At 43.0% G+C, this 16,679-nt stretch overlaps 2 protein-coding genes across 2 annotated transcripts; one reads left to right on the top strand and one right to left on the bottom strand.

Moving 5' to 3' along the window:
- Window positions 1-1,092: 1,092 nt before the first annotated feature.
- mtfr1 (mitochondrial fission regulator 1) lies at window positions 1,093-7,274 on the bottom strand. Its single transcript, XM_030768815.1, has 7 exons — window positions 7,186-7,274; window positions 6,936-7,034; window positions 5,299-5,423; window positions 4,812-5,038; window positions 3,766-4,024; window positions 3,144-3,318; window positions 1,093-2,680 (listed from the first exon to the last, which is right to left on the bottom strand). Exons 1-7 carry the CDS (start codon window positions 7,219-7,221, stop codon window positions 2,633-2,635), a joined length of 969 nt encoding a protein of 322 aa, XP_030624675.1. The 5' UTR covers window positions 7,222-7,274; the 3' UTR covers window positions 1,093-2,632.
- Window positions 7,275-8,380: 1,106 nt separating this feature from the next.
- Window positions 8,381-16,074, top strand: armc1 (armadillo repeat containing 1). The gene is made up of 7 exons (XM_030769158.1): window positions 8,381-8,541; window positions 9,555-9,763; window positions 10,640-10,731; window positions 12,577-12,766; window positions 13,759-13,875; window positions 13,962-14,036; window positions 15,297-16,074. The coding sequence occupies exons 2-7, from the start codon at window positions 9,602-9,604 to the stop codon at window positions 15,486-15,488; spliced, it is 828 nt and encodes a 275-aa protein (XP_030625018.1). The 5' UTR covers window positions 8,381-8,541; window positions 9,555-9,601; the 3' UTR covers window positions 15,489-16,074.
- The last annotated feature ends 605 nt before the right edge of the window (window positions 16,075-16,679 follow it).

The following is a 16,679-nucleotide window of genomic DNA, read 5'->3' as shown; positions in this document are numbered from 1 at the left end:
AATCTCCAATGGATCTCACTCAGGGTTTCGCCAATCTGTTTTGTCTGTAGGGAGACATGAGGAAGCAAACAGTGCCTTTTATAGGTAGCTGCCTGCCCCCCCCCCCCCCCCCCCCCCCCCCCCCCATACCACCACCACCACCACCATCCCCTCCCCACCCGATTTTGTACAGGAAAAGGTAGAGACTCCCTTTCAGAATGTCTCACAATCACTCTCCATCCAGAAGACCGCTAATGAGATGCCTTAAACCTATGCACAAAGCTAAGAGACCAAACCAGCTCTCATTGTCAAACGCATCATGTAGTCCTCTTAATGCACTGTCTGGCCCTTCCTTTCACTATGGAGGAAAAAAAAAACAACAACAACCTGAACTTCTTTTTTTTTGGTTTGCCTTTCTTTTTTTTCTTTTTTTTTTAATGAGGAGGAGAATTGATTGATTTATTTTTTTTCCCACATTGAACATTCCATTGTTTGTTTGTTTTTTTGTTTTGTTTTTTTGTGTGTTGTTTTGAATTCTGTACAGAATGCACCATTGTGTTTTTGTGCTTTTTTATTGACATTTTGAAAGAGGTGCTTTTTTTTTTTTTTTCCTTTTAGCTGATTTGTATTTTTGTTGTAAGTGCTGTAAGACTGTTGATTATAAAAGAAAAAAAACAAACACACACACACAACTGTTTACAGTTTGTTGTAACAGCCATTTTGGGGAGAAAACTTCAGTGTCAAGCCATTTTGTTAAGGCTTTGCCGTATAGACTTTTTGATACATGCTTGTTGCAGTTGCATTTTTGATTAATAAAACTTGTTGACAAAAACGGGCAAGGAATTTATTATACAATGCAAAGTGACTGAATAATGGTCAAATGTTATTCATGGAAAATGCTGTTTTCCTTTTTGGTTCATATTGTACAGCATGTGTGTATTTCTTATGTGAGAGGTCCCTCTGTTGGCATCAGTTAGAAAAGCACCCAAACCTAATGCTTGAATCATAAAACTAATCACTTACAAAAGTGTTAAATCTACACTCCACAAATACTCTGATAGCACAGAAAGAAAAGTGTTTATTTAGATTATTCCAGTCCATTTTGACAGTGTTTTCCACTCTGGGTTATGTACATGTCCCGGCAGTGAGTGCAGACTTGAATTTGGCATGAATGGACACAAAACTGTTCAGCTCTGATATGGTGTAAAAAAAAAAATCCCTTAATAATCCCATTCTCTGTCTGCTTATGCATGACAGGTTTTAAGTGTTTTTACGTGTTTTTTTTCTGCATTACAGGGGGAAGTCAGAGAACAAAACCGTGCAATACTGTTATCTTCAAATGCAAATATGGTTACATTCCATTTTCCCCTAATGTTCGCAATGCAAAACTGAAAATAACGTTCATTTACAAATGTGTTCGTACTTTTGCATACAAACTGGCCAACTCTGACAGGACAATCAACTGCATTTAACATCACAACGTCAACATTACTTATAAATGTTTTGAATACTCAAGGATGAAACTCTTGCCATAAAACAGAAACATTACATTACATTTCCAATCTGTTAAATGTTAAGAGTATGAATAACTTAAAAAAAAAGAATAGTGTAACCATATATTACTTGGTCATGTGTAACAATGCTTATAACTGCAGATTAAATCCAGACAACAAGCAGAATATAAGCAAATGAAATCACAAGGTCATACAAGGTTTTGGTCAACCCACTTTGATTGCACTGAAACTCAGTGCTGGTGTAGACTTAAGACAATAACAGCTCATCTGCCTGTGCCTATTACACTGAGGTACTGTCGGATATGAAATTTGGTACAGAGACAGTGGACCTATCGAATCTTTTGACTGGCAGCGTACTTTAAAATGTACTGTCCAAGGCAGGTAAACACCATCTGCATAATTTGAAAGACAGTTATTTTGCTTACGCAGACTAAATTATTAACTATAACCAAAACATAAATAAGTGTCTTAAAATTATAAATTAAGATTACAGTTGTTATAGGTTTACAGTTATCCCAGAACATTTTATTAGAACAAGACTATTGAAAGTGCACCATCTCTTGTCAAACAAATTATCTTTTTTCACTAAGCAATTAAAATAGACCACACATACTGAGACTACAGACAGTTCAAGTCTACAGAGATGAACACTTTGTATAGGGGTATGAACTTTATATGTACTTTGGTACTTGCTTTCATGTTCGTTTCAGCAGCCCTTTACTAACTTCTCCAAAGCTTACATGTCCTGTAGTGTTAAAAACAGAGCTGAAGATTCACAATGCCTTCTGGAAACATCAATAAGTCCTCAACAAATTCAAAACAAACAATATAAAAACGAATGTCTGAAATGATTTAACTTAGGCTTAAGACTACAGAAGAACACGGCGTTGATAAAGACACACAAAAAAGGGACTTGTGTTTACTAGTCTGAGTGGTACGTACTACAATGAGAACACTCTTTAAAGTGCGCTGTGTACTGATACTAAAGATATGCAACACTGTTGATGTCCCAATGGGAGAACCAGACTGACCACTTTATAGTGTTTTTGGTAACTATGTGCTTGTCCCTCCTGTGTGGGCTACGGCTGAGTGAAGTGAGGCGTGTGAGGCACAGCTCCAGTACAGCAGTCCGTCCGCCCTTAATGGAGCTTCCTCATTCCCGTTCGTTTCAACATGTGCTGTCCAAACTAAGGTGGAGAAAAGAGGAAAAAAAAAAACAACAACAAACAAAATTAAGTTGGTGACTGAGGTAGAAACACGTGACATGAAATGTCATGAATCCTGTGCATGTGCTCTTAGCCAGGTGAAGAGACATCATGACTGACAGGACAATGAGTGACTGAAAAGGGCTTTCAAATCGTTTCATTTAAGAGAATCCTTTATTTATTTATTTATTTATTTATTTTTACTGTGGAGGCTGTAGGACACGTACGTGTCTCTCTGTACCAATCATGAATTTGCAAGCGGCATCTGCGATTTTATGACCTGGGCTCCCTGCTACAGCCATGAGCACATGTGGTGAGTAAGACGACCCAGCGTTGAGACCAGACAGCACGCCGGGCTGGTTCTTTCTCAGAGACGCGCATGGCCTCAGGAGAGCCGGGACTGTGTTAAGACAAAAGGGACGGTACAGAAGAAGAGTAGCCTCACCAGTGGTGGTTCAGACTGAGGTTTCGTCTCGGTAGCGGTAAATTCGAAGTTGCGCTCACACTCGCTGTCGCTGCGGTACCGATGAGCGAACTTACGCTTCAGCGCCTCGGCGATGAGAGCGGCAGCATCTGTGGGGTCAGCGGGTTTGGGCTTCTGTGCGCCCTCTTCAGGCCGACTGAGAGAACAACACACAGGTCATCAATCAGCAACCCTCCAGACATGATACAAACACTAAAACCCCCCACAGTTCACCTATAATATGAAAAACTAAATCAATGGCTGTACTGAGGAGTGCCAGTGTGTCAGAAGCACAGTAAAAGTTAAAACCTAGGATAAGCACAAAAAACTACAGCAAAACAGCAGTAACTCAGCACTGCAGTACTTTGGACAATAATCAATCATGCTTTATAAATTAAATGACAACATAAAACATCACGGGAAGAATGACACGAATTCTGTAAATGTGCAGACGGGTTCTGTTTTGTGAGTTAGTGACAGGAGACACAGTGGAAAGAGAGGACTTCTACTGGCAGGGTTAGCTCACCCAGAGGTCAAAGCCAGAACGTGGCCAGTGCAGTAAAGGGTTTGAAAAGAAGAGGTCAGACTCCGTTTTTAAAATCACCTTTTGACTGAGCGGAGCTTCACTTTGCCCATGTCTTTCAGGACGTCTAACATGTTGGGAATCTCCGGTTGTTTCGGTCCGGACTCCGGGGCTGTCTCCTGGTTTCCCTTCTTACCGCGGCGCTCTTTGATGAGGTCGATGGCAGAGTTGCTCCTCTGCAACGGGCACGGCGGAGGGGGTGGGGGAGGGGGAGGAGGTGGAGGCGGGGGTGGGGGCCCAAGTGAGCCCGGAGCCGCAGGTGGTGCCGGGGGAGGGGCAGCTAGAGTGCGGAGAATTGGGAGCGAAAAAGAACCAACAACAAAGTTTTAAACTCTTGTATCTGCCCTCTCAAGTTTGTTTTACAATAGTAATTTTTTTTCCGTTGTGGAAGTCATTTTCAAATATTCCAAAAACTGCTCAGTTGCATTCAACCTATGACAAGTACAGTTACTTAGTTATTTGTGAGTAGTACTTAGCAAAAAAGGTTCAGAAGAATTCTGTCAAACTCTTCCCACAATAAACAGCGGCCTGAAAGCTATCATTTGTGACCCCTGCTATTTTCAGTGATGAAAGGACAGCAGAGATGATAGTGTTTACCATCACAGGTTACTGAGTTTCTGTTACGACAACAAACATACTCCCTCAAGTCATACCCAAATGGGCCCATTACAACTCACGACAAATGGGTAAACTCACACCATAACTGCCTTCCCTACACACTGTAAACAGCTGGTGGCAGAAAATGGTTTGGAGGGAAGACTGATAGTGCTCATATGCATGCAAGTGCTCTTCGATCTTGTGAAAATATGACACTTTTGATAATAGGGTAGACCCCTTTTTTTTTTTCCCCCCAAGAACTCGCTTGTGCCAAAAATCCTACTGAATGACTTTCGGTAACTCTCAGGATAGTGCAGTGTCATTACTACCCTCTGTCTGACTTCTGTCTGGTGCAGCTGCCAAAAAACAAGACATACACTCCTGTGCCCTCCAGATCTCCACCGCCTTGCCTTACACTCATGACCAGGTCTTGTGTCTGAAACCCACTGCCCACCTCCCTCTCCCCTCACCTGCGGCCTGTGCATTGTTCTCCTGGGCCTGTACAATCTGTGCTATCTGGGCCCTCAGCTTGGCCAACTCGCTCTCCAGAGCGCTGATCTTCTCAATGGCTTCGTTGTTGACTTGTGCCTGGCTCTGCGGAGCCAGGTCGGCCTGGTGCAGGCTGGGTAAGGAACGCCGCCTCCTGAGGGGTACATGTCGCTGCGTGCGGAATACCAAGCCGGACTGATCCTCTGACCTGAAGGACACATGCGTGATACATAAGAACGGCCACTGTCGTCTCAAACGATGGGCACTGTTAATCTGCATTACTTTTTTTGTTTTATGTAAAATAACAAAAATAAAATCAGCTGTGAGGAGTAATTATCTTTAGTGGGCCTAGTCAGTGAACATAAAAGATCAGAAACAACTGGGCGTAAATTAACCGTGCACATGCAATTACAAGCAGAAGAGAACAGTTCTTGGCCCAGGCATTTATGCAAAAGCGCGTCTGCTCACTTTGGCCATCCAGCAATGCCGCTCTCCTCTCTGTCTATCCAGGCTACATCAGCTAATGTAGCCACAAGTCCGCTCTGTCCAGCTGAAGTGTTGAGGATCCCTGCTCCCGCCGTGAAAGGATGGAGCTACACAAAAAAAGACAAAGAAATGTTCAGTTTGGTTAATAATTAGACTAAATATTCCCCCTCGCACGTTTAACGACAAAAGGAAATGTCACAGCAAAGGAAAGAACCATAAAATGCTCTAATCAAGACAAGCAGCTCAGCTTTCCCTGGCCTAGGCTGATTAAATACAGCATGAGTCATGAGAGTCTAACAATCTCCTAAGAGCAAACAGGAGAAGCAATCTCTTTTACAGGGTCAGTCAGCTCAGGACATTTAGTGCTATGCAAAACACACACACACACACACACACACAAAGGAGCAGATACTCCTAGTGGTCATATTTGTAGGTAAGCTTTCAATACTCAATACTACAGAGAGATGGAAAGCAATTTCTATCAAATGAGAGTTACTTTTCAGCGCTAAAGTTAGATTTCCAGTTTAGGCATGTACTGGCAAACATCAATCAACACAAGGTAATAAATTTCGTCTTACAGGTAACCAGTGAACTGACCTAGAGAAGACAAACCGCATTCCTTACATAAGGACTGCTGGAGAGGAGTGAAGAAAAGAGAGAAGAAAAAGACAATAATGTTGGCAAGGACAGAAAAACAGAATCCTTAAAGACAGAAGGGAAACCATGATATGTTTTGTTGAATTTCAGGTTAAAGCTCAGCACCTCATGCATCCCAACATTCTTAAGCACTTGGGGATGCAATAAAGCACTTCTGTTTATGGTCAGTACAAAAGACAGTGTACCAAAACAGACAGGCAGTCATGCATACTGTTTTGATGAGACGCAGGACTGAAAGATTGTAAATATGAAATAGGATAAGACAAGCAGGCTGCAAGACAATAGTAGGAAATGTCTCTCACTGAGAAAACTAGGACGGTACCAGCAAAGCTATACAGAGAGGATATGACAAACAACTGAAATAAGTGCAGTGTTTCAGAGTAAGACCACATGTTTAATCAGGTTAAGGGAGCATTCTCTTAAACTGATAGACTCACAACAGCCTAAACATTATAAGTGCCTGGTGTCCGGTCAATTAAACCAAACAGTGATGCGTGTTGGAGGAAAATAAGAGAAAAAAAAAAACAAACAAACTTGAACATCCCTCACATTATTATCTTATATTATATAAGAAGTGATATAATATTTCCTAGCACAATCCCCCCCCCCCCAGAGCTATCAGCAGGACCTGCATGGGTGTTGTCTTAAAACAACAGACTGTATCAGCCCATGCTAACAGAGAAGGCCTGTTACAGGTTTGTATTCAGTATGTAAAGATGTCATCTTGTTAGTGATTAATGATTGTATTTCTCTGTTATAACATAACAGTAATTAATTATAAAAATTTTTTTTAAAAAATCCTCCAACAAAACATTATACAACAAATTGTTTTTAGAACGGTCTATGTTCACGGCAAATATTCATTTTGTGCACGCTAAAACAAAGGAGCAAGTGACTCAAAAAGTGTATGTTCCCAGCACAGTGAGATGTAAATGTTCATCTCTCTGAAATATCTGCCTTACCTGGAAGTGGACACGGGGACAAGGCGCAAGAGGAAGGTTTGAGGCAATTCTCCTGACGATGCTTCTGGATGACCCATAAGGCTTGGCTGATCCAAAAGCCTAGGAAATACATGTATGCTTAATCCAGACTCCACCATTCCTCTAACTCAGTTTTTCCAAAGAACCGAAATAAGCAACATTAGTAATGCCAGGTCAGCTGATAGGGGTGGAGACACACACGGTTCGCCTCTGTTTTGGTTACAATACATACCAGGTCCATCTCTATCCCTTCATGTTTTTTGTTCATTCTATCTTTGTGATTTTGATTCAAATTCACATTGGGTCCAACTTAGGCTCATCCTCTCTCTGGATTTCAGCACTCTGCGGAGATAATAAAGCGGGAGTACATGCAGAATGGCGACAGTTAGGCAAAACAACAAAATACAGTCACCAGCCACAAAGAAACGGCCTCAGTCACCTACAGTACGTGATCTTACAGTATAACAATACAGTTTCCAGCATTCACTCGAAGACAGGTCGCTGGTAGACTTGTAACTTGTCCTTTGTCACAGAATCTCTCTCTTATGTTACAGATGACGCTTCATCTGTGAGACACAGTTTATCAGCTACTTAAAGTTTTTGATAGGTTAGAAAGTTGTTAACTAAGAACCAATTCTATCGGGCCATAGTTCAGACCAGTGTCGTAGGAATTCAGACCACAGAACTTTGTTAAGCGGGCACTCAGATATCAAGGTAAGGGTGACTGACGTTAGTTGAAGTCAACACTTTACAGGCACACGTTAGTCAGTTAGCTTGTTTGCGTAAGCCAACTTTTGGTCGCTAATTTACTTTCAAGATGACAGGTCAAACCTAAAGGACAAACTTGTAACCTCTACCTAATGTACCTAAACTAAATGGCTTTTCCAATCAGTCTACCCAAACACAAGCAAAAGAAGTAAGACACTCACCAAAATTGTGCTGAACCTCGACGTACATTAGCAGAGCTGTTTTCGGTATTTTTGAGTCACCTCCACAGCAGCAATGTGGTGGGTGTTTCTTACAAAACTTTATGGCCAATAAAGATTGTCGCACATGCCTTGTACGCCAATCGGTTGCGAGGACCTTCAAGGCTAGAGCGCGTACACTTCTTTATTGGTTTCGGACAGAGAGGAACAGCCCAAATGTCCAATCAGAATATGCTGGAAGCTAGTTTATTTGATATAAATTCGCTTTGAAGTTATTGCCCACACTATAACAAATAAACACAGTATCCCAAAATATGAAGCACATATTGATAAAAATATTTGAGCTATAGAAAATATCTGAAGTACTTATGTTTGTTAACATAATTCCACCACAACACTTGCAGTAAAACTCTCAGTGATTGGCTAGATAATTTACAATTGACGCTATTGTCCAATCAGAGTAGTCGAGGACAGGAAGTGCTCAATGTGCAATGGAATAACTCTAGTCTTGTCAATTTTAAGTGTTTTTCCAGTTTCCGCGTCATTGTTTTTGTGTCAAATTGTTGCGCGTGGTTTACTATTGCTACGTTATTACTTATTTTAGACGGTCTTGATTAAAGATAGCTTGGATCATTTTTGAAGGCATAATCTTCTGACGCGAGGTAAGGTTAGCTCCTAGCTTAGCTAGTTAGCTAGCATGAATGATAGCATTGAACAGCACGCAGTGTCTCTGGGTGTGTGTTTAAAGGTTATGCGTGGACTGTAGTACCACAGCCACAGGGCCACATCGCACTGGACAAGGTGAAATAGCTGACTTCTAAAAGATACATGAGCATTATAAGAAATCATTTTCATATAATTCGATCGGCAGCTTGTTGTCACTGAACAAGATTTAAGCTTATGGTGTGAGGTGATAGTCCTGTTAGCGAGTTCTTTTATGCGGCTTATTCAGACAGCTACATGTATTGGCTGATGTGTTGACAATGACTTCAGTTTCTCAGTACATATGTTATTGGCTAACTCCGCGTCTTGAGATCGATTTTTACCCGTCAGCCTAACCACGATCAATCAAAAAATTTGTGGTTTCAATTAGTGTAATGTTTTCCAAGTTGGCTGCGCCTTTAGCCAAAAAAGGACATTTAAATGAATGCATACCGGAACAAATGTATTAGCTAGCAACCCAGCGAAGGCCTCGCCAGTTTATTGGAATGAGTGGCCGGCCTTGTTGTGTTCTCTTTTGTTTGTAATTCACACCCAGTGTCACCTCGTATTGTCTTTCTGGCACCTACAGAAAATGTACTGACAGCGTGGTCTTTCCCGTGATTTTGTTTTTAGCCACGTATATCCTCAAATTAGCAGTGGAGCGCAGATGGTAGTTATGTATAGCTAGGATAGCTAACTTAACACGTCACAATTTAAGTTGTTCCCTCCACCCAATCCCTATGTACCTTTATAGTTAATGTGATGAATGACACTACTTTAAGTAATTTCCGTCAGTTGTACTGTTTTTGGCCGCATGTTGTTGTCCCATATGATGTTTTTAGTGTTTTGTGAGTTCTTCAGCTAGACTGTTCTTTTGACCGTGTCCTGTGTCACTGGACAAGTGTTGAAACTGTAGGTGCATTATCAGCCTCTGTTTTCTTCCACCTTCAATCTTATATTATATGTCCCACAGGTGAGATAGGCCTGTCTTATTTGCATGGCACTCAGAGTGATATCACCATGAGTGGGGAGCCAGATGCCTTGGCTGTGGTCAACCAGCTGAGGGACTTAGCTGCTGACCCCCTGAACAGACGAGCCATTGTACAGGATCAAGGCTGCTTACCAGGGCTTATTCTTTTCCTTGACCACCCAAACCCTCAAGTCGTCTACTCTGCATTATTGGTAAGATGTATTTAAAGGCATTCAGTTTCCTTCGCTGCATTGGAGATATGTACACAGTGAAAAATAAACACATCAGTGGTAGACTTCAAATAGGCAAGGTAAATGGATTTCAACTTGGCACACATTTACAGATTTAACATAATCTTTTAAGGGAAGAGAAGGTGCAGTATGTTACGATCAATGAGGTTTTGAAACCAACCTTTTTTTTTTAGTAATATTGAGAAAGCTATGCTTTGCCAAGACCTATTACTATCCATCACATTCTATAACCATGCCATTCATAATAATGTGACAGGAGCTTGTCTTGGTTGTTACCCTTTGATCAAGAGGTCGTAGGCTTTATTGTTGCGCATCCGATTAAATCTCCAATCAGAGTTAAGAGGATTTAAACCACTGCTCATTAGATGCTGTGCTCCTGTCTCGTGTCTGCCCGCCCAATCCAGTGCTGTCAGAATAGTTTATAATGACTTCCAATGGAGGCCACCTCCCACTGTGTGTGCAGCCCGGTTGTCCTCCGTGGCATTTATCCAGCAAAATTCACAAGATGGCAGCAGACTGGGGACATCTGGCGTCTCCTCCTTTCGCTCACGCTGTACCGTTGTCATCGGTGACCATCCATTTATTTAAAATTGCCTTAACTGTATTTCCACCATATTCCCGAAACATCACCCAGATCAACACTTTCCTGTGACCCTTAAAATAGCTGTCAGTTGACCATGTGTCGTACACACGCCCACGCTGCACCAACAGGTTTTTTTTTTTTTTTTGAGCTCTATTTGTGCTGGTTATGTAAACACAGTACCGCCTGACACCGCAGCGGAATGACTCTGTTAACGGCTCCCTGTGACCCATAATGGCTGTCCTGTGTCCTTCTAGGCCGTGCGGTACCTGGCAGAATGTCGCGCCAACAGGGAGAAGATGAAGGGCGAACTGGGGATGATGCTGAGTTTGCAGAACGTCATGCAGAAGTAAGATCCCCCCCTCTCGTCGCATCGCCTCAAAATCACACTGCACATCAGCTCACTTTGCATTTTTTTTTTTTTTTAACTGAAAATCTGATCCTCTTGTTTTCATCTCAGCAAATGTCTGTTGTGTGCAAAATTCCACCACAGGCGTGGTCTGACTAAGACGAACTTGTCACCGTGAGCGTTATTCTTTTTGAACTGAAAACGGCGCCGTGAAGGTCATGTGCTGTTTTTTTTTTTTGTTTTTTTTTTTAGCTTGATGTACAAGAACAACCAGAGCAGTGTCCAGCATTCAGGTTTAAACAGGCTTCTTCAGAATATGCTGTTAACTGGTCCTTTTATTTTGTTGAACTTGCTTATAAGTAAATCAATAGCTTTTCACAACCCCCCACCCCCCATTTTTTTTTTTAAATGTATCAGTAGACAGGAGTACTGTATCTTCACAAGTCTCATACAGCTTCTGTCCCCCCTGCTCAACAGTTTCCCTTATAGAGGAGTAGAGACTGATTTTGGGAGGGGAGGGGGGGGGGAGGGGGGGGGGGTGTTCTGTGCTCGGGTTGTTTTTAGCAGGGCTGTCTTGAGGCCATTTGATGGTATGTAGCTGCTGTTTATTATCGCGGCTCACAGAGAAAAGTATTAGCGGCGGACGCAGTGCTGCAATTCTCTCTCTCAGGGCACCTCTCCAAATGCCTGCACTGCTCAACAGTCACTTTAATTAGCGTGGCGTTCGTCAAAGATTGCTCCTCACCTCCTCGAGCTCTGTGTCACCGTTTCAGCCGCGATGACGTCCGTTAGAGGTCGTTTGTGGCCGCAGACAGTGTGAACACAAAAGTCTGAGAAACTTCAGCCGGCTTCACTCTCTAGCCAGTCCTCATGAATGACATTAGATAAACGATTCCCCGCTACTATTTGACACCATTGTTTACCTCGTAATGTTTTCCGGTTGTAACATAACTCTGTAGCCGATATATGTATACATTGATGTGTACATTGATATATGAGGTGCGTAAGCATACTGTGTCATTGTAGAATGAGTGGATGCCATAAGCACTCCCTCAGGCAGACAGAGAAAGCCTGACAGCCTATGTGAGGCAAGCAGCTCAGCTATGCCAGTAAGCAGATGTCGACTCCTGTAGAGCTGCATGACTGATGGCTTACTGGCAGCTCCTGTGTTTTTGCCTGTGGGGGCATCTAGGGACCTCTGTGTCAGGGTTGACCTCACACGGACGAGTCAAAGAGCTGTTTTTTTGTTTTTGTTTTTTTTCTCCTGTAACCACCCCAAATAAAGGATTGCAATGTTCAGTGAAAGCCCAGTTCATATATTTGAACCTATGAAACAAATAACATTGAATTATGCAGTCCACAATTACTGCTATTGTTTCTGAAGTTGGTTTTGATTTTCAGCTCAAAGTGTTCATGTTCGATCCATTGTATGCTTAGCATTTTACCATAGGGAGATTTATATGTGTGTATTTTGTGGCTAGGTGACTAGTCGTGTATGAAACTGTCTTGGTTTTTTTTTTTTTTTTTTAATACTTAAAAGGTTAGCGAGCCATGCCTCTTCTTTGTTGTCTCTGGGCAGCCCCCATGCCAGGAGACCTCCCCCCTACGCTGTTGTGTTGTAGTCTCTCATCTGATAGAGAGGCGACCTTTTCAAAGATCCACCATGAAGGGCAGCGAATCGCACAAAGCATACTCTCGTTATCAAAAGCAGGCTAAAACAAACATGTTTATTCATGTTTGTCTACACCGTGGCCGTTAAGCTTCGTTAAACGGCCGATAAGCTTTTCGTGCCACGCCTCCCCCCCCCCCCCATTAGCTTTCTTAACTGTGCCTGTACTCCTGTAGGGGCACGTCGCCGGGGGAAACCAAACTGTTGGCCTCCGAGATCTACGAGATCCTCCAGAACTCCACCGACGCCGAAGCGGAGCAGGCCGAAGCGGCCGCCTCGTGCCGGCGTAAGGCTCAGTTCTTCCTGGGCTCTTCCAACAAACGGGCCAAGACGGTGGTTCTTCAGATCGACGGCTTGGACGACACGGTAAGTCGCTCCCCTGTCCGCCCCGACCCCGGTTTCCACGGTTGGACAGCTCTCTCTCGAGACGCCTTCCCGCGGCAGCGACCTCCATTTAACACGGGCTATCGAGCGTAAGAGTCGCTGCTCCAAATGTCAGCGGTCAGACAGCATGGTGCCCAGATTCAACCTGAGTGATGCTTCACAGGTGTGCCTCACCAAGGCACATCACGTTACCGTGGCGTTTGGCCTTTTTCCACAGTATTCGTCGTGGTGTGGAAATGTAGATTTGTACTGAATGCAATTTGTATTGAAAAATGCATGAGACGGTTCCCCTGGCCACCAGCTTTCCAAGTATCATAGCCCAAGTGGACACCATGGGTGCCCACTACCAAAATCACTGTAATATTGTTTGTGTTTATTGTAAAAGAGGTTCCATGACTCAGTTGTGTTGTGTCTGTGACTGATGGGGATTTAGTCCATCACAGTTTGACCATCCATCTGTTCGTTTGTAGCCACACGATTATGACATGTAAGGTCTTTTTCTCTCGGCTGCTTGTTAACACGGCTAAAGCAATATTTTATTTGAAGCTTATTAAGATATGAAGTTTCACATGACAAAAAAAAAAGGCATTTTGGGGGGTATTTTGGTTAACTTCGAATTACTAAAGTTTGGTTGCCCGAGGCCAAAATCTGACTGTCCAGGATAGTGAATAGATGGTGATGAATACGTACTGAAATATTCAGAACAGCTCTGACGTTTCTATGTGTATGTTTATGTGTGTGTGCGTGTTTGTGTGTGTGTGTGTGTGTGTGTGTGTGGTTATCATTTGTATGTTTGTGTGTGTGTGTGTGTGTGTGTGTGTGGTTATCATTTGTATGTTTGTGTGTGTGTGTGTGTGTGTGTGTGTGTGTGTGGTTATCATTTGTATGTTTGTGTGTGTGTGTATTCGTGTGTGTGTGTGTGTGTGTGCGTGTGTGTATTCATATGTATGTGTATGTTTATGTGTGTTTGTCAGACCCGGAGGAGCTTGTGTGAGGAGGCCCTGTTGAAGATTAAAGGAGTGATAAGCTTCACCTTTCAGATGGCAGTGAAGAGGTGTGTGGTGAGGATCCGCTCAGACCTGAAGGCTGAGGTAAGACCAGCTCAAGAGTCCACGCCAAGTAGTCTGGAGCGGAGAAATTTATGGGAGTGTAACCTCGACCTGTTCTGATTCTGCAGGCATTGGGAACAGCCATAGCTTCAACCAAAGTTATGAAAGCCCAGCAGGTGGTGAAAGGTGAAGATGGTGCAGAGGTCAGTGTGTTAGTCACAGAACAGCTGTGCCTCATTCCTTCCTCAGTATTCGGAAATGCTTCAAAACTAAGATTATCATGCTTACAGCTCATGTGGAGTGGAGTCAAATATAAAGCAAAGAGGCTAAGTTTGTAATGGTGTAGTAGATGGAAACTAAAACTGATTGAAGCGGCGAAGGATTAGCCTCCAGGGCTCTGTTCACCTGTTAACAGCTTGAGCACCAGTGTAACCAACAGTGCTGTTGTTACAGTGAATTTTTCACATATTCTATTGTGTAGTTATCCATTTCTATCTAACAGGAAACCAGACAGTTGTTATAAGCGCATCAGTTAACAGTATCACTTGGACGGATGGATGTTTACATTGCTTGCATTGTTTACATTGTTTACTTTTTTTCTTTTTTTTTTTACTGAAGCGCACACGCAGCCATGGTCGTCCGCTCAGTGCCGAGTTTTGCTTGAGCTCAGTGTGTATGCAGATGTTGTGTTGGTGTTGTATTTCTGTCCTCTGAGTTGAGAAAGGACTGAGGGTAATTCGGGGTGACACGTAGAGTCGGTGACGTGTGTCTGCCTCGCAGGCTGTAGCTTACCCCCTCACTCCCCCTGTCTTAGAGGAGTTATTCATATCCCATCATCACATGATCATTCTGAGGATGCCACCGAACCCCCGGAGCAGTGTGTCACAATGCCCTGGACAAACACACACTCACACGAGAACACACACAGCACACACAGGCCGTAGGACATATTTAAACAGGCCCTCTGTTGTAACGAGGAGCTGCCCTGTCCCCTCTGTTTGAGACTGGAAGGGCATTCTCTACCTGAAGCTGTGTGGTCATGACCTTAGATAGCCTTTGTAATGACAGCAATGACCATCTGCTTAACAGATTGTTCCAGTCCTGACCAGCAGGTGGCGTTGTTGGTAGAGTTACCCCGTTGCCAAGCACCCTACTAGGAAGTCATCTCAGAAGCAAATCAAATAGCCAGCGTCACGTGATGGATGCATCCTAAACATTAATGTTGCAATAGTGCTGGAGGATCTGCTTGTGTATTTCATTAAAGTTTATGCTGATCTGATCTTCGTTTTCCCTTGGCCTTATCCCTGTAATGCACCACACGCTGATTTCATTGCGCTCTCATTAGATTTCTTTACAGAGATTATACTGGAGGGAAAAAAAAGCTCATTCACCAGTGTAACAGAACTAAAGTTGAGGGACTGGTTCTCAGACTAACGGTTATGTTGTCTGTGCTGTGTATCCAGGTCATTATCCCATTCCAGGAGGACTCCGACATGGTGGTGGAGCAGAACACCGACCTGCCCGACTACTTGCCCGAGGACGAGAGCCCGGCGCAGGAGCAGAACAAGGCCGTGTCGCGTCTGGGCTCCATGCAGGACGGCGTGGGCTGGCTGAGCACGGCCGCCAACTTCCTGACGCGCTCGTTCTACTGGTGACCTGCCAGGTGGCTGTGGGAGCCACAGACAGCCTGTCTGTAGAACACCGGACTGCCAAGTGCAATTCGCAATAACCGTAACTGTTCCAAAAAAGCCCGCAAACACCCAGAGAAACGCCACGACAGGCCGTATACAAGTGCGTGAACAAAATACTCGTTAAAAAGAAAAAAAACAAACCCTCACTTTAGCGCTGCACGTGCACCACATTAGACACTAAAGCCATAGAGCAACTACGATGATGCAGAGGGACAGCAGCGGGTGCAGAACTAGCTTCCCATCTCAGCGCCTCTCACTCACCTTTTTTTTTTTTTCCCCTCCTTTTTTTCCTTTGGGAAGTTAAGCACCAGTTTCTAATTGGGTTGTTACAGTTTCTCCTTGTGGGTCCATCTCTCTTGATACCAAATGCAAAATGTAATGAGTGTTTTTACTAATGCTTCATCAGGTTTCACGACTGTCCCCTGGGTAAATTAGCCATTGTGCTGAAAGGAGCTCTTATGGTGCATATGTTTGGGTGCTTGCTCTCTTTCTCTCTTTCTCTCTCTCTCTCTCTCTCTGTCTCTGTCTTTCTCTCTTTATATAAATTTTACCCTCTTTCTTGTTTCTTGCCATTTTTTGATAATACTAAATCCACTTTATCACCCCAATGAGTTTTGTTTCAAAGCATGCTGTAGTTTTTGATGCCTTTTTTTTCCTTTTTTTTTTTTTTTTTTTCTTTTTCTAAATATCCTTCTCTATTTGGTGTGTGTGCCTTTTTTTCTGCCCAAATTGTGCTAATTAATTTCTTTATTTAACTCACCCTATCTTTTTTTTTTTTTTTCACTGAAACCTCTGAAGCCTTCTGAAGACATGATCTGTATTCTTACCTACATTTCTTTTTTGCTCTCCCACATTTCTCCTCACACACAGGAATAGTCATGTGTAATAGCAGAGGTTTGTTAGACACCAGCAATAGCTGCTGCTTAGTGTGAAGCAATGTTAGAAGCTTCATAGAGAAACTCCTAGAACTCCTGCTGCATGCAAACAAAGGGAAATCACCACCATTTGCTCTTACTTTATGTATGATGTTAATTCTTTCTGTCTTGCTTTGTGCCAAGTACTATTGAATCTTCCAAAATCACGGCAAAAATCTGTAGAAATCTAGATTTAGTCTTTTTTTTTTTTCCCCAACCCTCTCCCTAATACATTGATTTC

The sequence above is a fragment of the Chanos chanos genome, chromosome 3, assembly GCF_902362185.1.
Source record: "Chanos chanos chromosome 3, fChaCha1.1, whole genome shotgun sequence".
NCBI lineage: Eukaryota > Metazoa > Chordata > Actinopteri > Gonorynchiformes > Chanidae > Chanos > Chanos chanos.
This window is presented reverse-complemented; position numbering and strand designations above follow the sequence as displayed.